This window comes from Glycine soja, chromosome 5 (assembly GCF_004193775.1).
Source record: "Glycine soja cultivar W05 chromosome 5, ASM419377v2, whole genome shotgun sequence".
NCBI classification, from domain to species: domain Eukaryota; kingdom Viridiplantae; phylum Streptophyta; class Magnoliopsida; order Fabales; family Fabaceae; genus Glycine; species Glycine soja.
The window spans coordinates 1,030,127-1,052,537 of record NC_041006.1 but is presented as its reverse complement, the minus strand read 5'-3'; the positions used below and the strand labels follow the sequence as shown (position 1 = coordinate 1,052,537).

General features: G+C 30.0%; 1 protein-coding gene across 1 annotated transcript; it reads right to left on the bottom strand.

Annotated features, from left to right (window-relative positions):
- Positions 1-5,923: 5,923 nt before the first annotated feature.
- On the bottom strand, positions 5,924-12,966 carry LOC114411721 (sodium/pyruvate cotransporter BASS2, chloroplastic-like). The gene is made up of 13 exons (XM_028375388.1): positions 12,649-12,966; positions 12,443-12,560; positions 11,020-11,140; positions 10,890-10,931; positions 10,691-10,804; positions 10,548-10,610; positions 9,148-9,275; positions 8,365-8,446; positions 7,999-8,050; positions 7,780-7,877; positions 7,490-7,648; positions 6,590-6,679; positions 5,924-6,487 (listed from the first exon to the last, which is right to left on the bottom strand). Exons 1-13 carry the CDS (start codon positions 12,746-12,748, stop codon positions 6,410-6,412), a joined length of 1,245 nt encoding a protein of 414 aa, XP_028231189.1. The 5' UTR covers positions 12,749-12,966; the 3' UTR covers positions 5,924-6,409.
- Positions 12,967-22,411: the final 9,445 nt, after the last annotated feature.

Here is a 22,411-nt window from a genome sequence, read left to right as displayed (position 1 = left end):
TAAAATGTTTTTAATATATTAATCCTATTTTTATATAATACTTTTATAAAAACTACTGTAAGAAAGTACAACATTACTCATTTTAAATAAATCTCTATTCATGTCTATAAACTTTTTTAATGTGTTTGCATATTGTATCATGTTTGGTATAATTTGTTTTTCTAAGAAATAATTACTTTTAAAATACTTTTTTAAAAATATAAATTATTCCCTAAAATAATTTAAATTGAAAACGTAATTAACTTAAAATAAAGACACGTAAAATAAATTAAGATCTTAATTTGTCATCCCTTCTAAATTCTAATAAGAAAGTTATTATCATTTTTAAACTTAGGTCTAGAGTGGTTGTATGTTCCTTATTTTTTATTTTTAAATGTAATTTTTAAAATAAAATGTGTTTGATAAAAATGGACTTGAATTTATTTTTAATTTAATTTTAAAACAATTTTATATTTATTATCAAAATCAGGAAAAAAAATATTGTGAATTTGATTTTTAATTTTAAAAAATATATTTTAACTATTATAACCATATCACCACCACCATCACCCCTACTCCTACCCCTACCATTACCATTGTCGTCATCTTATAGTTGTTATTGTTGTTTTCATCGTCACCATTTCATCATTGTCGCCACAACCACTATCGTTTCCATCATTCCACCACCACCATTGCACTTCACCTTTGCTACCTCCACCACCATCATTGTGGCTACCACTATTTCATACCCCTACTATTGTCGTTGCTATCACTATTTCATCATTGTTATCACCACCAAACATCAACGCCATCGTCACTACCACCATTATGTCACATATGACATCCTCTATCCCGATATACATCCTTATATAATAAAATACATAAAAATGTGAAATTACATAAAATGATTTTATTCGATAAATATAAAGGATCTCATATGGGTAAAAGGTTCACATTCACAATTGATTACCAAATTAAAAACTTCTCAAATAAGGGTATGAAAACATTTTCAGCTCAAAACAAAGGTCGTTTAACTTTACAAAAGAATTCAAATTAAGTAGCAAAATAAAATAAAGTAAAATGACATGTTTGGAACATCATGCAATTAAAACAATGCTCTAATATAGCATTCTATCAAAGCATCGTGTCTCACCTAGTCATCTGCTCCCACGAACACAAGGTTCGAGATCATCATAGGATCCAAACACAAACAACATACGAGGAGTGAGTTATCACATTCTTAAACAGGTAGAAATAAACAAAGACACGCATATATAGTATAAGTATAACAAAATCAACTTAGCACAATTCGCATCATTTTACCACTCATTGCGTAACATCACTTGTCCAAAGGATTTAATAACAATTACATTTTGCACATTCACATTAATCACATGTTCAGAACAACAAATCTCAAGTACAACACAACATCTCACACTCACACAATTCATTATCCACCATCACGTAACAAGTCACAATGATCATTACACAGACGTTATGCAACAAATATACTAAGACTCAATCCTATATGCAATGTGATACCATGTCAATGAAAAATCTCGCCAGGCGCCTAGGAGTACATGACAAAAAAGACCACACACTGGCAAGTCAAGTCACTCTCACCAGGTAAAATCATAGGAAGATCAGTCATGGTCACGCTATTTTGCGAGAATGTTCCAACCACGTGGGATCAACATAGGCTTAAATGCACACTCAAACCGGGTGTATTTACCCCAAGGCCTAGACTCCAAAAAGTTCGTCAGGGCCTCTCCCTCCTGATTTAGGTTCAACCCATAAAACATTTTAACATGCAAAATCTAGCTACGAACTATACAAAAAACACAGCTTTTCAATTGTTCTCAAAATAATTTTAACTCGTCACACATTAACTAGTCGTCCTTAAAGGGTCTTACAGCTGTGTGATTGTGTGGTTCATAGCTCACAACTCAATGCACACAACATCTCAATACACGTGTAATCTCATAATTTAACACATAGTCAACTTATCACATACACTTAACCTCAATCACAATGTTATAATTACAAAGCAACATGTTATCACACCTCATAAATCATATACACATCACATAGTATTAATATATGCATGACACAACACATACTTCACCTATGAACTATGCAATATACACAAATACTCAATTGTTTTCAAAATCATGTTAACTCGTGCCAAAGTGATTCAATTCGTCGGGTTCCCACAGTGAATTCCATCATAATACTCGTCATGCAAAAACTCATCATCCTTAAAGGGTCTTACAATTGTGTAATTGTACAATTCATAACTCACAACTCAATGTCATCACTTTACACTTCACAATAACATGTATAATCACATTGAGAAACGTATTAATTCCACACTTGTTCACAATACACGTCTCTCATATATATATATATATATATATATATATATATATATATATATATATATATATATATATATATATATATATATATATATATATATAATACAATAGCAATCTTTCAACATTTAAGGCATATAATCATTCACTTATTCATTCGGTTAATAGCATAGAACATGTGATCACATCATGGAAAACAAAGCCCGTCAATCAATTTCAAGAAAACATGTAAGAATCAAGAATTTCCAAATTTCTAATTTTTTAACATTCAAAGTCAAACACTCAATTAAACCATCCAATTCGCATTAGGGCATCAATTGACCCGTCAAACATGAAAATTTTGCAGTCATCATTGTACAGGAAAAACTAAAACACATAAAAACACCCCAAAATTAATCTCAATTTGATCATCTAAGGATCCCTAAACATGTTTACTCTAACACCAATTGCGATAAGTTCATCCCTTACCTCTAAACGAGCTCACTTGTATAGTCGAACATCAATAGAGACATCTCTAGCGGTTCCCTAAGATTCCTCAAGTTTTCCCTTTGGTTACTCTACTAGAGTTTTCAAGCGTTAGAAAGAACGAGAATGGATTGAAGCCTCGATTTCACTATCTTCATGCAATGGGAGTTTCTCTCTCTATATAACTTATTCCCAAATCCCAATGGTGAGAATGTGCAAAAATGCATTCCAAAGATGGTGTCCAAATTTAAGGACGATCCAACGGTTAAAGAGTCTGGATTTGTAGTTTTACTAGGACAAGTTTGAGTGTGTGTGGAAAAAAGATAGGATTTTGGAAGAGAAAAAAAGGAAAACGAATATGGGAGGAAGAGAGAGCGTAGAAACATATAGTAAATGTAAAACTGACCTAATACATCTATATTTATAGTTAGGGTACTCTGAGCCTATTATTTACTTTATTTTTATTTTATTTTATTAGTTTATAAAAATGAAACTATATTTTACTATTTCATTAAATAAATAATCTATTAAAGCATCCTTTTATTTTCTAAAACATCATTTTACTCTATTTATTTTTTAATACTATGAAACTTTTTTTTTAATTAAAAAAAAAACTATTTTATCTCAATTATTTAATTTCTAAAAACTCTATTGATTTTAAAATAAAACTTTTTTTATTATTTATTTTACAAAAAATGAGATGTTACACACCTCCATCGTCGTCGTCACTATTCCACCCCACCACCACCCATAATTTTAAAAATTGAACTGGTGATTGACTCAATCAAAGTATTAGGTCACCAAGTTAATGGTTGAACCAATTGATCACTAATTGACTTAATCTTTATTAGAAATATTAAAATTTTATACCTAACCTTACTTGACCTGCATGACCCAGTGTGGTTTCTCCCCTGGGCATCAGTGTCACCCAACAGGGTGAATGGGTCATCGATTTAATCACCAACCTAATCGAGTCATATCGGATTGCACTAAGTTCAATATATGGGCGATCTAATAGGCAACTCGACCCACCCAGACATCTAGATCACGATCGAACCAACCCAACCGGTCGAGCCAGTTCAAGTTTTAAAACACTATCATTATCATTTCACCGTTACTACCGTCACCATCACCATCACCATTCCACCCCCACAGTCATCGTCACCGTCACCGTATATTAAAATTCACATTACTTCATTAAAAAATAAATAGTAGAATAGAGAAATTCTAACCATTCTTAGTCAAAATTGACTATGAATTAAACCCAAATTTTATAATTATCAAATATATTTTTAAAAAATTATATTGCGTCAATTTTAATTTTATGAATGGGTATTAAATTAAATTAATATAAAATTTTGTATATATAATTTGAGTGAATGAAATTTTTTTCTTTGTATACATGTGAATGAAACTTTTAATCTAATGACAATTTTTAAGAAAAAATTTATTTAATTAAAAGTTATTAAATGATTTAATAATTAGAAAAAAATATAAAATAATGATACTTTTTTATCCTATTTTGGGGATGGATGAGATAGATGAAAGAGAGATAGACATAAAAAAATAATAAATAGAAAAAGAAAAAGATATATACCACATGATGTGATATAAAAAAATAAAAATAAATGATAAAAAATGAGATGAATGAGTATATTTTTAAAAATTATATAGATGTAATTTGATCAAACCTCCGTATCCATAGAGTTAGTGGAATCATTTTTTAGTCTAATATATAAGTAGATAAATAATTTCAAACTTTTACCATTTTTTTAGAGATTCAAACTTTGACTTTTAATGAGGTTATGCTTGTCTTTTACATTTTAATAAAAAAACCAAAAAAATATTTCCAATAGGTAGAACTTGAGAATTAATGAGCTTTTAATAATTACTATTTGTGGTAATTACTATATTTTGTTTTTGAATTTGAATATTTTATTTGAGGGCTGTCCGTTCCTTCATCTTCAACCATTTTTTTGGCTATCCTGTTTCAGGCTGACGAGGATTTGGGTGAAAAAAGCTTTCTTCTTGATTTTTCATTTTCTTGTTTATGTTGGGTGAAAATACCCCATTTTAATATAAAAAAATGTTTAAACTTAATTTTTGATTCAGTTCAGTATTTTACAGCATATGCGCCTCTCTTTATTTTTTTCAAATGTAAATTATATTAAACCTAAAATGATACAATGAGAACAAAAAGACCTATATCAAAATATTAAAACAAATGCAATAGGTGCATTTGGCTCTCTTCATTTTTTTTATGGGGTTTAGTGATTCTTAAATTTAGAGTTTTTGTTTGGATTTTTTTTAATGTTTGTTGTTCTAGCATTCTACTATTCTAGCGAGCACTGCACAACCACTATTCACGTGGAAATTCTCTAACACACTCCACAGCGTTCTCCCTTTCCTATTCAACAGACGCTCAACAACACTCACACACACGCCATGAGATAGCGCCAATTTTCTCTAACACTCTCAGTGCTTACTATTATTATATTTGACTTAGAGAATAAAAATAAAAAATAATTTTTTAATTAAAATAAAGTACAAGAAATGTAACCTTAAACTTACTCAATTTCTTCTCTTTCCTTCAACCAAACATACCTAATCATTGACTAAAATCTATTAAAAATAATCAATTTTAATAAATTTCACAGGAGGAAAAATTATTAAATAAGTAACGACATCAACTAAAATTTATAATTTTTAATAAATTTCTACTAACCCTGCAGAGTGTTAGAAAGAGAGCTGTTGCTAGTATTTTTCTTACAATTATTATCAGAATTTTTTTTATAGTAACAATCCATTTGATTGATTCTTATCTTTTTTTATATATATTAATTCTGCCTTTTTGCTCCATACTTTTGCTTTTCACAGTTTCTTTGATTTTATTTTATTTTGGAAATAGTTTCTATGCTTTTAATTTACACGAAGTAAAGGATCAGGGGACATATTTTTGATTCAGAGATCAAGAAATCCACAAAGGCTAATAGAAAGGAAACCAAGGAGAAAAGGCGAAGAGAGCAGATTCTATCTAGCCAGAGAGTGTGAAGCAAATTCTTCACTTTTGAGGAGCCCGTTGAGGAGAAAATTTGAAGAGTCAATGACTGACAAACAACCATAATAACAATTCATACTGGACATAGGTGAATATTTGCTTGCCATCACCTAAAATTCAATCCTTTTTTTTTCAGATTCTAAACACAACTGGGAAAAAGAAACATTAACCCCAAGGAATATTACAAAGTACAAACTAAGGGGCATACTTGTTGTGACACTCCCTGTTTTAAATTGTTGTAAACTCATCCTAAATTCTTAATGTTCTAACATGTTGAGTGACTACGTGAATTCAGAAATCAATTTTTTTTTTCTCAAACAACTAATAAAAAACAAATGTCCTACAAAAAAAATTGTAGTAAACTCATCCTAAATTCTTAATGTTCTAAGTTCTAAGATGTTGATGACTACGTGAATTCAGAAATCATTTTTTTTCTTAAACAACTAATAAAAACAATTGTCCTACAAAAAAATGAGGGGGAAATAACATTATTAATTAAGGCTCGCAATGCAGGGAAGTTAGACAATGATTTTCATTCCTTGAAATCATCTTTGTCATCAAGGGGAATTGGTCTGTTCATCCAAAACACGGCAAGAGCACTCCCACCAAGCTGCATGAAAACAGTGAAAAATATTCATTGATGGAGATTTCCAAATCTTTCTACAAGAAACAAAAAAAAAGTCTTAAGAGCATGATAAATATCCTATCTTACCGCCATGCAGACAACGCTAACAGCAGAAGGAACAGCTACAAGAGGGTTTGTAAAGTGCTTCTGAGCAAGCAAAAATCCAAATGCAGAACTCTGCAGATAAAAAGGTAAATATAGAAAGTTAGACAAAATGATCAAGCATAAAACATTACTTGGAGGAGTTACTTGGTTTTGATAAGAGAGATCTATGAAGCATAGTACAAGTTTAAACATGCATTGAGAATACAAATGTCTATCACTGACACTGCTCAACCCTTCACCAGAAACACAATTCAATGTCATCTCACATTATTAATATATAGATGTGATCATTTTTTGTTCTCTCCTAAAGCACTATACTACTCAAGATCTGGATAGTCCACATGTGTGATTTAATGTCCATTTTCTGCAATTTGATATAGACAAACACAAAAAAACACTAGTGTTCACATCTGAGAACATACTCACTCAGGAGTCCAAAAGTTGGTTAAGAACTCAAGAAACATCAATAAGCTCTAGGCGTGACCTGACATGACCAAAGGGGTCACGTCTATTTATTGAGTGTGACCTTTAGAAACCATTATTTTTGGCCTAAAGATACGAGGCACGCCTATCCTCAATTGAACGGTCCAGCTAGTGGTGGATTTCAGGCTTCTCTTGGTATGAGAGCTCAAATACCTTCTACATAATCAGATTGTATCAAGAACAAAATCATTTCCCAACTCATTTATATATGCTATGAATGGATGCATTTCTGTATGCTAAGTTGCCAATTCCAGATGAATTGATACATAATCAACAAAAGCAACATGAATAGGGAAAAGTGGAATGATTCACAATTTTTTCAGATGTGAGAAATGTACTCAACCTAGGAAAACAATTTAAGAGAACAATGAGACATTGAGGTATGATGAACAGGTTTACCTGCATCCCACACTCTATAGATATAGTGCGTGACGTGGATTCACCAAATGATATTCTTGAAACCCAATAACCAAGAGCAAATGAAGCAGCATGTAGGAAAACAACTGGTAATACTAGTTGTGCTCCTTGAGCTTTTAATGCATCTGAAGCTAGCCCAATCTGAAAAGTTAATACACGTTAAATTTCCATGCAAAGCTAGAACAACCAATGATAATTTACAATGAAGTAAACAGCTAGCTATCAGAGAACACTGTTGGTGAACTTCGTCTTCTTGAACTTAGTCAACTTACTGGACTTGCACAAAGTAGAGTGGTCAAAATGACTCCTATCAAAGGAGTAATCGTGATTATCTTTGAAGTGAACTTGGGGAAAAGCTCATTTGCCAAAACTGCCAGATAAAGCAAAGATATTAAAGATCATCCTAATCTTTATGAGTGAAATCATAAACCAAATAAAGACATGTTATAAACTAACCAACTCACATATAATTTGAAAGATTCATCTCTTACCTCCCACAATCGTTGGGACTAAAACAACCTGAAAGGTACTAAGTGCCAGGCCCTGCAAAAGAGAAAGGATAACAGCTTCACTCCACAAGTGAAAATAATAAATACAAGAGGATTTGTTCGACAGAAATGATGTGAAAATCCCAGAAGAAACAGAAAAATACTGAGAAAGACAAGGTATCCTATTCAAAATCCAGTATCTAAATTCACTTGATTAGGACTTAGGAGAAAGTATGATTAGTACTGTCAAGTGTCAACTATCCTTTATTTTCCTAAAAGCTTGCGAACAGGAAGCTGGTTTATAAAATTTAAATGAAGACTTCTTTGACATTCCTTTCAAGCCAAAAAAATAGGCAAGCAACAACTTACAACAGCATCAACTGGAACGAGTTGACCGGCAAGAAGATTTGTAAGGAGTGGGGTCATTATAATAGCTCCAATAGTTGAACACCTGTTGAATGAATAACATTAAATTTTTCAGAAACCTAATTTCTGAAAATGGCAGTTCTCTTAATCAACAACATCAATATACACCAGATAACTTCGCTGCTGCTAAAAAATACACAAAATGATAAAAGCCAAAATAATTTCTTCTAGGGATAACATGACACAATTATTTTTACATTGAATTGTTCTGCATTCATAGATGACTGTGCACAGGTTCTTCATGTTTCAAATTGTATTCTAAGTTTCTAACCTTGAAATGCCAAAATTGAACAAAATCACGAGCTCCGATTAGAGCAACATATTAATCCAAAATCTTCTATTTCTCCTTTCAAGTGATAAGAAGTACACATTTTGAAAGTAATTTCTACAAGGACTAGAAACTCAGTTTTTAGTTTACCGGCAATGACAAATAAGAAATTAGTATTATTGACTTTAATGCATTCATCAATTCTAGATTATTTATGATATCAATCTTTAACCAAATATAAAACTGATTTTTCAACTCAAAAATGACAAATTACAGATTGGAAGAAAGACACGAGCCTAAACAATGCCTTTTACAAGTGTAAGTAGTAAGCATGAATATAGATTACAGAAATCACCAATATTTTTAAAAGCAACAGTATCTATGAGAAAAAATATAAAACTTTGAGTAGAACATAAAATACAAAGACAAACAAACAAGGGAATGCATGTTAAACATACGTTGTCATAAGAACAGAGAGTGCAACATTTCCCTTGGCTATGAATGTTGCAACATTTGATGCCTGACATCCAGGACAACATGCAACCAAAATAAGACCAGTTGCAAGAGGAGCTGAAAGTTTTAGAGTCTGGGAATCAGAGATTGATGTTAGAGGATTATGCATGATATACATTCTTATGGTGCAAAATACACCAGCTAGTATAAGATAAATTATCAATCTTACAAACTTTAGGATCTAACTACAAAAGCACAAATTCTCTACACAGATAGCCAAGATTAGTAAATATAAGCGACACACAGAACAACAATAGCACTGAACTACAGTCTCTTCAACCAGTTATCAAAACAAGCCATTTCAGATTTCAAACTTGGCCTAAATAGCTATACTAAGTCCTACACCCATATCCATGGATGTTAATGTATATTAATGTAATTTATTACCTTTTTTAATAGGTTTATAGCTGTAATTTATTAACTGTTTTAATAGGTTTATAGCTGTTAGGAAATCTCCGATAATCTCTCTTTTCCCTGTATATCTCCGATAATAGGAAATCTCCTAGAATCCCTCCCTTCGTTGTATGCCTCTTGTAATCTCTCATCTCCTTGAAGAGCATATATTTTGCTGTCTATTTAAGAAAGAAAGGCCGTAGAAGGCAGAGATGTTTTTCCAAAAACAAAAGCTCTTATCATACTATAAAATGTTTTCTGGTCTCTTGATATTTTGACAATGGAAACTACAAATGTCTTCACCATGATTTTCATTGATCTTATAACTTAATAAGGATAATAAATTGAAAAGAAACCCTGATAATCACATAAATAAAACTCTTAATTATATGATTATACAGCCCAAAATTATCCTCCACACTTAGCTAGGTTTTATGTCATTCTCCTTCAAAGAAATTAAATCTGGGAGTCATACCAAAAAAACAAATGACATCAAGAAGTAACATGCTTAGTTTACGTTAAGCTCCAAGGAATCTGTATGTTTATCTAAAAATTCAATTTTTTTTCTTAGGTTTGGAAATTTAATCATGTCATGAAAGAACTCTGCCACTGCACTAGAATTGGTAGGATTAACCTTGTCGAAGATATAGAATAACTTGGAAATATAGCATAGCCTTTGTTTCAGCTTGCTGTTGGAGACAACAGAATTAAGGGTCAAACAACCAACAAGTGGCCAATATAATCATTTTCATTTTAACAGAAAGATATCTTTAATTCTCTAATTAAACAAGTACTAATCAAAAGATAATATAAAATGTGGAATGTTTGAGTCTTGACAACAATCTTAGGAGGCAATATAAAAATTAAGAGGACATAACACATTTCAAGAATTGATCTAAATGAAGCAAAGAGATAGTGAAGCATGGAAGTGCTCAGGTAATAACAAAAGTACCATTGCAATGGCAAAGCCTAGCATGGGTTTAATTAAATATTGTGCAAGAAACCCTATACCCACCTGCAAAAAAAAAAAAATATATTTTAAAAGGAGAAACAAATAAATATTTTTTTCTTTAAATATCAGTTATTGTCCCTTACAGTCCACGGATTTTGCAGACAGCGTCTGAAATCCTCAAATGTCAATGTCAAGCCCATAGAGAGCATGAGGAAACCCAAGCCAAGACTAAAAAGATCTGTCGCCAACCACGTTACCTGGAATATAGCCATAACTTGACAGCAGTTAATCAACATATTTCCAATCAACCATGTACGTAGCTGAAAAAATCAGAGTAATTACAGCAGTTGGTTTGTAAATGCCGACAATGGCCCCCAAGACGACCTGCTCATGTAAGTTAGCAAACTCTCAGACTACAGACCAAGAAATTAGAAAAATTTGACATACTATATTGAAGAAGAAATGGACTCACCCACACAGGAAACAGAGTTGTTAACGTTTCAATCACTTTCTCATACTGGCTCAGCTCACCAGCACTTTCAGGAATATCTCCAGAGATGTCTGTTGTAGCATTGCAAAATATTTGAGAGTTCCTAAACATAGCAACAAACAAGTCATTAGCTCTTTAAATCAAGAATGTGAAAGTCAATGTTCAAGCACCAGAAAATAGATAAAAAAGATTTACCAACACCAGATGCTGCTTATATGTTATTAATCACTTGCAAATTGTCATTGCAACACTCATCAATAAAAGCAACCTTTGGAAATGTGAAAGAGGGCTTGAGTGTTTTGTTTTTTTCAATACAAGCATATACTATTTCTTCTTCATAGAAATTGTAGCTTCATCACTCACTACAAATATTTCATAGAAATCAGGATATCAAGATTTACCAGGCTTTTTTCACATTAAGCTCTTATACATTCCTCTATAAAATAATTTGTTCTGAGGTCTAGTAACTTAGTGCTGTCACGCAAGGTAAATAACTTGAAAATCCAATGGAGAGTCAATGGGAAAAGCATTGGCCATCTTGCCCAAAATAAAGCATAGTAAATTGAAAACCCTCAGTTTATAGTCTGTAACGCAGGAATTAAGACTCTCAAACAATTGGTGTGACTCATTTGATTTTTACCATAAGGAATCTAATATACCTTCATTTTCATTATAAGAAATCAAGCATGACTTTAATTTCTTGGATATCATCGTCAGCTGAAAAGCAGAGCATTGCTACAAATTTTTATTTCACAATTGTGTACAGTCACCACTAACTGTGATGTTTAGCCTTTTCCAGTTTTCCTCTTTTTTTCCCCTCCCCCATTTCTACTTTAAAATAGAAGAATTGAGAACTTTTCGCCCAAGGCACAAATCTTTACTTGCAAATAAATCCAATCAATAATTCCATGCATGTGCAAAACAGATTGGGCATCCATACAATAGCTTAACAGAATATTTGCCACCTTTCCTAAACTAATGATTGAAAAACTTCATCCACAATTCCACACAATAATGGCAAACAGAAGCTCCCCTAACTTCTCTCAGATAATAGCTGTAAAGTTTCACACTTTTGCAAATTATTTTGAGATAAGCCAAACAGATTCTTAATTCTAAAACACGGGGCCTACATATGTGTCTTCTCTGGAAAGAATTTCAATTCCATCATAGCCCGCAAGTAATGTAGAAGTGGCATTATTGATTCCATTCCCTCAAATCCCTCCTGAGAAGTCAACTACCAAAAAATTAGACATTCCTTTTGATGACATAGTCATACCATGACACCTCCATCTCAATGACTCTCACTACAGTCAACAGCATTTGGCACTAGTCCTATAGCTTGTACAGCATTCTTTAATAAGCATATACTAACTTTTGAATCAGAGGTTGGTTTCAAAATATTTACCTTCTTCTGGACGCTTGAAGGCTTAAGGGAAGTTCTAAAACAGCAACTGGACCCCGCAACATGCTTCGAATTGCACAGCTTCCTCCACTCTCAGGCAGATAAGAGTGGCCTTTCACTTCTATAAAGACAAAAAGGAATACGAAACTTATAAACAAAGAAAGGAAAGAAACAAGAGAAACCATGTTCCAAATAAGCATACAGCATACCCAGATGGGAATTATGAAGCTTCGTCCAAGTGGGGGTACGAAAGCTTGGCTTAAGCAGTGCATCATACGTCCCTGCTACTCTGAGGATGATGGTAGACATGGTTTGGATGCAGCAACAGGGTAATTAGAGGGTTTAGGTGAAAAGGGTGTGGATTATGTTGTGTGCACTTTTGATATTCAGAAGCAGAAAGCGAGGTAGGGTCTTGGAACTTGGGAATTTACTAACACTTCACTATCCATGACCATGAGAATGTCAAATTTCGGGTGTTTGAGGATGTCGTGGAAACCAAAGGATATCCTATTATCACAAAAATCCCGTGCTTCATCGATACTTCTTCCATTCTTAATTATAAAAAAATTTATGATATTAACTTAGTAAATTTAAGATTATAAAAAATTAGTTAATTAAGTTAATATTAAATTTATGATATTTTTTCAATTTTATTCTTTAAAAAAATTATTCATCTTCTTCAATTTTTATACGAAAGAGAAAAAGATAATTTAAAATATTTTAATCAAAAAATAATTAATACATAAAACAGACAAAATAAAATCTTATAAAAATAAATTTATTAATAGGACCATTTTTGCGACTTTCCACCAGGTCAGGAAAGGAAACGCGAGAAACCCATGTCTTTTGTTGCCCTGTCTCTAATAACGTGCGTGACAGTGTCTTTTGGGTCCAACAAGGTTGTGTATTGCGTGATCTCAATTTTTTTTTTCTAGGCCACAAGTGTTTATTACGGACGCAATCATTTCCGAATTTGATAGGATTACTATCAACCACAAAATTTTCCCAGTAACTAAAAATGAAGAAAAGAAGACAATTAATTTTGCATAATCTAAAATTAATTAACAAAATTGAGCTAAATAGGTTCTTTTTTGTCTATATTTTATAAGTCCGTTTTAGCTTATCCATCCCGACCAAATAGACTCAATTTTTTTGGAGCTCAACTTTTAGGAGTTCTACTTGTATATCTGAATCACAAATTAAGCCTTTTTATCAAGAGTTTCTATACTATGGAGATAGATCAAGAAAGGTTTTGAAGTCTATTGATTATTTTTGGAGTCAAACTTTGATGTCAAAAAAGTTACAAGTCACGCACATTATTAAAGTAAGTGAGCTACATCTCGTTAAATTCTACTTCTATTGAATTTTAAGTCAACTGCTTAACACAAGTTCATAATTTTAATGAACATTGAGCTCACAAACGTCATCACATTATAATTTAAGGACTAATCAATCATATATCAAGCTTAAATTCTTGCTAATTAAATATCTCGATAATATTGCCAATTAACCTTTAATATGTCTCATTGTATTAATGATATTCCCAATAAACCTTTAACACATTTCATCAAATTAATAAGATTAAATGTCCTATTTAATTTATTATCTTATTTTTCTGACTTAGTTTGATTTTTTATTTTTTAAAAGGTTTGATTTGATTATTTATCTTATTTTTTATTTATGTTTAGTTCTTTATCTTTTTTTAAAAAATATTTGATCATTTATCTTATTTTTTATTTAGTTTTATCATTTATCTTATTTTTGTTATTTTAGTTTGATCAATCAATTTATTTAAAATTGGCATCGTTAATCATTTATATAATTAACTTTTTTGTTTAATTTTTTTATTTTCCTTCACTTTATTTTTAACAAAAAAAAATCATTCTTAAATAATTAATAACATTAATCTTAAATGGATTAAAAGATTAAATTAAAATTTTTAAAATATAAAATACTAAATTAAATAACAAAAATAAAATAAAAAGCCAAATAGGTTATTTGACCGATTAATAATGTTTTCTAACAATTGAAAAAGACAAAACACAATTATGACAAAATATTATCGAAGTATGGGACCAACTTTGTTACCAAAATTGGGCGATGGTTAGAACATTTAACACCCATAGTAGAGCCTAGTAAAACTTGTTTTTGGTTATACCCATCTTATCTTTTATTGACATTTTAAAGATCCATTTGAGATTGAATGGAACATACTATACAAAACAAAAGTTAATGACGAGAGCACGAGACACATGAAAAAAAAAGAGAATAAACTATTTTTTAGTCATAAATTTTTTAGAATTTATGTTTTTAGTATCTAGACTTTTTATTTTTGTTTTAGTTCATAATTTTTTTATTCTTATTTTTAGTCTTTTATTTTTTTCTCATTATTACTTTTAATTCATTTAGGAAACTAAAAGTAAGGACATAAAAAAAGTTAAAAAAAACTAAAAATTAGAACGAAAACAATTAAAGGACTAAAAACAAAAATCATAAAAAATTTAAGTACTAAAAAGATAATAAATCTAAAAATAGATTTAATCCACTTTCGAGTGTATCAATCATCTTAAATAAAAATGGAGTAAAAAAATCACGTTAAATAAAAGATTTCATCTATACAATGTCAACTAGTATTTGCAAAAGACGATATTATATATGTGACAAAATTTTGAACGACGAATTTAGTCGACTTCAACAAAGTTAGAGAAATCAAAATTCTCAAAGAAAAGAAAACACCAAAATATTAGACAGACAAAATTTTCATTGAAATTTAAACAATTCAATCTTTTTATTATTTGTTTTCGTCGTGTCATTCGTTTGACATATATGTACATGTAGACTGTAAAATACATGGTGTCATCATATTTTACACCACAGCCACCCATGAAATGAGTCGATAGTGACACTGCTTTTGGGTTTTGCATGGCCAATAATAGACAAATACTTCCATAAAAACTATATCTATTTGTTTTTGTGAACTAAACGAGTTATAAGGAAACCAGAGAGGCCGGACGATATGGGAAGGGACAACATTTTGATAAAGAAAAATGCCATTTAACAAAACCTTACATAATGAAAACAGAGAATTCATTGTACCAATCATTAGAGAAAGTTGTTACAGAGCTATTTTATTAAAAATTATACCATGTTATTTACTTAATTATCAGTATCTTCCTTGCATAAATTATATTGCAATAACATCCCTTAAAAAATATATATTGTAAGATGATAAAAATAACAATTCAATTTAATGCATTAATTAAGACTCTTTCCTCCACAAATTCGTTCACCTTTTTTCATAAAGTTTACTCTTTCATTAAAGTAATAACAAATATTTTTAGGCAAATAATAACCAATATTCTCAAAGCACCGGCTAAAAATTAAAAATAGAAGATTTTATTAAATATATTATTCATATAACCCTGCTGTGAAGCCTGTGATCATCAATAAATTTTATTATTAATGATTTCTTAACAAAAATTCTAACATTATGAAAGAGTAAATGTACCCAAAAAACGTTAAATATGTACCAAAAAGTTTATAAAAATTTCTTGACGACCTATCCCCCTCGTAAGCTAAGTGGGAGAAGCATAGTGCAAAAGGGAAAAATGAAATTACGTGAGCAAGAACATTTTTGAGGCAAAAAGTAAGCAAGAACGTAGAAAATTAAAAATTAGAATTAAAATACCATTTAACTGTTTTCAAAAAAAATTTCTGTTAAAAAATGAATTTTTAAAAATAAATTTTTAAACTATTTAAAAAATAATGATATAAAACACGTTTTATTATTATTTTCAAAGTGTGTTCTAAACTATAAAAAAAAAATCTAACTAACTTTTACTGAGATTTGAAGAGTGATCTCGTCGAGAACGAAAAGTTCTATATCCCAATTTCAAATATTGAAAATTTGAGCAACATTTTTTTTTAATGTCTGACAAAAATTATTGTAAGTAGACTTTGTAGTTCCTCATGTTTGACTAGTGTATATTTATATTCACGTTGACATTTATTCATCTTGAATAATCATTTTTAATTTAAATTGATTTTATGTAATTTTTACATTAAATAGATTTATATTAGGTTTTATTATTGACAAAAACATTTGAATTTAATTATTTATTTTAATATTAATTTGAATCAGAATTAATTTCATATAAAGTTAATTATATAAACATTCCCCTACACGTGCACATTCTTGTGCCGCACACAAATTGTAAGAATCAATCGATGCAAAGCTGTATGCTGAATGCAGTTTGCAGTGGCGTGAGTATCATATCAATTTAAAGTTTAAAGAAAATTCTGAAATATATATTAAATAAAGGAAAAAAATATTTTTTATTCATAAATTCATACTGAGACTGAATCACTCTTAAAAGCATAGTTGTAAAAACAGATCGATCGATTCAACCGGAAACCAAAATGGTAATCGATCTAGACACTCTTAAAAAACAAACGATTTCAGAATTGTTAAAATCCTTTCAAAAACCGACCAAAATTGGCCAAGAACAAGTGCTAAAAGCAGGTTTGAATCGGTACTTTCCAAAAAAATGATTTTTTATTTTATTCTTTTAAAATTTAATATAAAATATTAAAAAAACATATTTGATAAACATTTCAAATAGATATAAATAATTTTATCAAGTATTACTAATTTTTTCTCATCAAACATACAATTTACTCATGTATATTAATTTATATTTTTCATATTTTTATATTTATAAATTTATATTGTATTAACTTGTCTTTTTTTAATTCTAAACATAAACTTATTATTGTTAATGCACGTTATGTATTTTATTAAAGTTTAAACTTAAGTATTATGGTTAATTTGATTAGGCTTTCATGTATATTTTGAAAGTAAATAAATTGTAAAATTGATTTATTTTAGTTTTTAATGTTATAGAGTTATGTGATATTATATTTTTTAAGAATTATGTTATAGACTATTTAATTATTATTATTTTATTAATATTGGTTCAATTACGGTTGAATCACTAAATATTAAATCACTATCTTAACTGATTTAAAGATTGACTAATTTTATAAAAATATTACTTAAAAAAGTGTACTCTAATTTGGTACATAACAATACATTAAAATAAAATTAAAAAATAATTTTAACATAATTAATGAAAATGTAATGATAAACACAAAAAAACTACATTTTGGAAGAAGAAAAAAAGTCTAAAAGTTAAAGAAGTTTCAAGTTTATTCATGTAAACAAATAACTTCATGCACTTTTTCTTTAAATAGTTTGTTGTGCAAAGTAATTTTTTAGAGTCATATTCAAACAAAAATAGATCTTTCTATAATTAATTACACTAATAATTAATTATATAGAATCAATTGTAAAATATGATTGAAAAATAAGACAATGATATAGATTTCGTTAGATAATACGAAAATCTACTTCTATTACTATAAAATCCTTAAATCACTCTTGAATTCTCTTAAGACACTTTCAAGGCCACCAAGGAGTGATTTTTCTTGTTTCAAAACTTTTTTAGAGTTTGAGAAAAACATAAGTTTTACAAATGAAAATAAGTTAAGACTTATATTGAACGACCAAGTCTGGAATGTATTTATGATTTTTCTTATTAGTAAAACCTTTAACATTCTAGGGAGGACAAGAAAAAATTCTTAAATGAAATCATATTAACAAAAGAGGAACTAATAACATAAAAAAGGAATTAAAGGACACATGAAACCTTATCAATCATTTATGGATAAAAGGATTTTCAGCCACCATTTCATATCCATTAGTCATTTCACCCTCCTTATGTAACTTTGGAGTAATGCTTTCTTGTATAACATTCTTTCCTTCCCTTGGTCAAGTGGGTTTGGTTGGTTAATAAATGACAACCTATTACGAGGAAACACCTTAACTTACATGGTTGATTTAATTATCAAGATCATGATAAGCTTAACCATTTAGTGGGGTTGAAGGGTTAATATGACATCGGTGGGCATGTCCTTCTTGTTATGCCTAACATTGCTACATGTAACATCCATATGAATATTAATGTTGGATTTGACAATCTGCAAAGTGTTATTAGCAATAATGATGATCTATAACATGGATTTGTGACATTTTCTTGATATCATTGCATGGCATTTTACCCTTGTAATTATTGCTTTGTTCTAGGAATGCACAATGTTACCATTATTAGTTGCAACAAATGAGGAACCCACACCCTTTTCAATTCCATTTAAAATATAGGAATTATTGCATATTATTTCCTAAAATTCATTTCCCTATTATTAGTTCATTTATTACCTACACTTATTGATTGCTTGGATTTTTGTGGCTATTTATTTTCTAATATCACAATTCAATTCCTCTATGGATCCTTTTAAGACTTATGGTTGATATTTGCATTTTTTGGCCTCATTATTATTATGATTTGTATGTGTCATGTCACCATGGGCCTTGACAATGTCTCCACCACCCCTTAGGATGGTTATCAATTTCTTTTAATGCGCATTGCTCATTCCTTTCTTAGCAAGAACATGCAACATGACCAATAAGTCAAGTCATTGACATGACAAAGGAAAACCTTCATACTCTACATGAAACCAATGATAGCAAAACCAAATTCTCCCTAGTATTAGTTTATCAAAACGAGTTTAACATAAACCCTAATAAACTCACAATATGAGGCATTAATAATCCTTATATCAATATGAAACCCTCACAATCATCTACAAACAAAAGAAGTTTTAGCTATCATCTCATTTCCATTAGTCACTTCACCCTCCTCGTGTAACATCTAATTTGGAATAATATTCTATTGAGTACAAACACCTTAGACTTGCATGATTGATTTAATTTCATTCTCATGAAAGTCTTGAATATTTGGTGGGATTGAAGCGTGAAGATAACATTAATGGGCATGTGCTTTTTGTTGGGACATACACTGCTACATGCAACCTGCATATTGAATTTAACAATTTGCAAGGTGTACTGACAATAATAGAATATTGACATATAGCAAAGGTTTGCAACATTGTCTTGATATCATCATATGACTTTTTACCTTTGCCATTTTTGCCTTGCTCCCGACATGCATAAAATTATTGTTATTAGTTGTATCAAATGATGGACTTACACACTTTTCAATTCCATTTAAAATGTGGAAATTATTTATTGCAAAATGATTCCCAACATTCCTCACCCCATTATTTGCTTATATATTACATGCACCTATGAATTGTTAGGATTTTTGTGTATATTTGTTGTTTTGATGTCATAATCCAACTTTTATATAATTCAACCTAAGATTTAATGTTGACACTTTTATTTATGGCCTCATTGTTGTCGAAAATTGCCTACTAGCATCTTCATCAATAGTTGAGACAATTACTAATTTCTCTTCTTGCGTATCATTCTTTGCTAGCTAGAACGTGCAAGATGGCCACATAAAACACATCATTTACACAACAATGAAGGCCTTATTAAACTTACCACTAACCTTATTAAACTTGCCATATGAGACATCAATAATCCTTAATTTGATCATCATTATTCCTTTGATTTGGAAATACCTCACTTTTGATTTTCAAAGTTGATGTCGTTAAAACTATCATTGATATGGCTACAATGTTTGGTTTATGACAGTTTAAAATATAATTTTTCTATGATAAAAAATCACTAAATTTTGAACTTGCAATTATGTTAAAATTAACACTTATTGCTAGTTTTTTTATTTTTATCTTCATCACCACATCTTTCATCTTCTCCATAGCAACATTGAGCATTGTTTCCAACTACTTTTCTCCTTTTATATTCTTTTTTTCTTCTTATTGCGACTATTGATGGTCTCGTGACCATAATTGCCACCATTCTCTCTCATTATGTTTCTCTCTTCCTTTTAGTATTCACTCCCCTTCCCTCCTAATGACCATGAATGACCTTCGTGTAGTGGTTATGATGCACTTTTTTCTCTAATTGATTTAACATAATGAACCATGTTTGGTCATTTGGGGGGTTTAAAGTGAGATGAATCCCTTTTTTCTTCTGAACAGACTAAGCATGTGATGAACTAATATGTTAGTTTAAGGTTGATTTTTGATCAGGGATGTGGAGAGGACGAGTTTGATTGGGTCATTCTTGACCTTACTTGAATAAAAAATTTGATTGTCTCATCTATTTAAACTCAAACGCAACCTGACTAAGACATAAATTATATAAGACTAAGACTAAGTTAACTCGACTTGCTAACACAACATGTCAATCTTCACATCACACATGGTTATATTATGGAATAAAATAAGTATATAACTTAAACTAAGATATATTTTACAATACATATTTTAAAATAAACATCTTTACTATACAAAATATTGTCTACTGAATATAAAAAAAGTTTTCTTAGTAATATACAATTTTTCAAAAGCATATACTTCCTTTCAACTCATATATAAGAAAAAATAACTAATTTACATTGATTAAAAAAAGTTCGTTGACATCATTTAATTTTACTAATCTAAAGGAAAAAATATGATTGTCTTTTAAATGTCTTTCATTAGAACTTGATATTATGAATAAAAATGTAATTGAAAATAAAATTAGAATTAAATGAATGATGTTTTAGGAATGATAACATAAATAAGATAAAATTAGTGAGATTTGCTTATATTTAAGTTCAATATATAATATTAATTTTTTCTTATATATGACTCAAGAAAAGTACTTTTAAAATAATGTTAAGCACTAAATTAGATTGAGACAATTCGAAATATAATTCGATTATGTCTAAAAAGTCTATTTTTAAAACTTGAACCTTTCTCAATCATCCTTGGTTTGGATTGGGTTGGGTCATTTTCATCCTTAGATGGTTTGAATTTATGGAAGTGAGTTTGAAATTACTTTATAAAAGTAAAATTTTACTTTGTGGTAGTAAAAAATTATTAATAAGTGTTAATTTTAACTAAATTGCAAATTCTTTGAAGTTTGAAATGGAAGGAAATTGTATTTGAAAGCGTCATAAATCAAATACTTAGTTACATTAGAGGTAATATTAATTACGTTAACTTTAAAGATTAAAAGTGAGATATAATCAAATTGGAAAGATAAAAAATATTAAATTGAAATATGAGAGATTAAAATTATTAAATTTCATTTAAGTCTGAAGGAAAAGTATTCGATATTAATATAAAAAAATAATATAATTTGAGACATTCTTAAATGTAAAATAAAATGGGTCTTATAGTTCATTAAATGCACAAAATTAATGCTTATTGAGCTATTCAATACGACCGCATTACACTGACATTGCTGTGGTCAATTCAAACCTAAAGCGTAACTGTCCACTGCCTAATTAATCCCAATCAATTCTAATCAAAATGGTTGATCACTGTCCATCTCAGCAAGTCAAAGCTCAACGTTCATTCGAGACTATAAGATTAATTATCTGAGTTGTATTAAGAGTTGCTCATAATATCTTTAAGAAGCCAATTCCACCTTTTCACGGACCCAAACCGCTTGGTGAAACCAGGCCCACATTTCTTCCGTCTAGCCATGCCACACATACGTTTCCTAGTGTGTGGACCAAAAAGTAAAAGAAAACAAAAGAGACTCACAATCTTTACACCTGGCCCCTTCGTTAAAGTTTTAACCCTCCCAAAATCTTACTATCTTACTATCTGCCCTCTAACCTATAACACATCAGCCACAAATTTGTTTTCTCTTTGGCATTCCAATACCAAAGTACTTAAAAATAAAGATTAAATTAAAGCAGTTGTTAGCCCCCTTGAATGCCACGTTTGCTTCCAAGCCGGTCATATTAGGAATTTTCCTTCCCCTCTTCTTCTCTCAATCCACCATAATTCAACTTGGTAAAAAAACAAACGTGTATGCACGCGAGACAAAAGCGCGTGGGGTACAACAGGAGCGGTTAAAAAAAAAAAGCGTTGTAAGTAAAACCACATCGCGAGAGAGTTAAAAACCAAAAAGCAAATAACGTAAGGAGT

Excerpts from the sequence above, each read along its gene's own strand:
- LOC114411721 (XM_028375388.1), bottom strand. The coding sequence starts at position 12,748 with ATGTCTACCATCATCCTCAGAGTAGCAGGGACGTATGATGCACTGCTT. Across the intron at positions 8,447-9,147 it reads CTCTCTGTTCTTATGACAAC|GTGTTCAACTATTGGAGCTA; the intron begins GTATGTTTAACA and ends TTCATTCAACAG. Across the intron at positions 8,051-8,364 it reads TCGTTCCAGTTGATGCTGTT|GGCCTGGCACTTAGTACCTT; the intron begins GTAAGTTGTTGC and ends TCTCTTTTGCAG.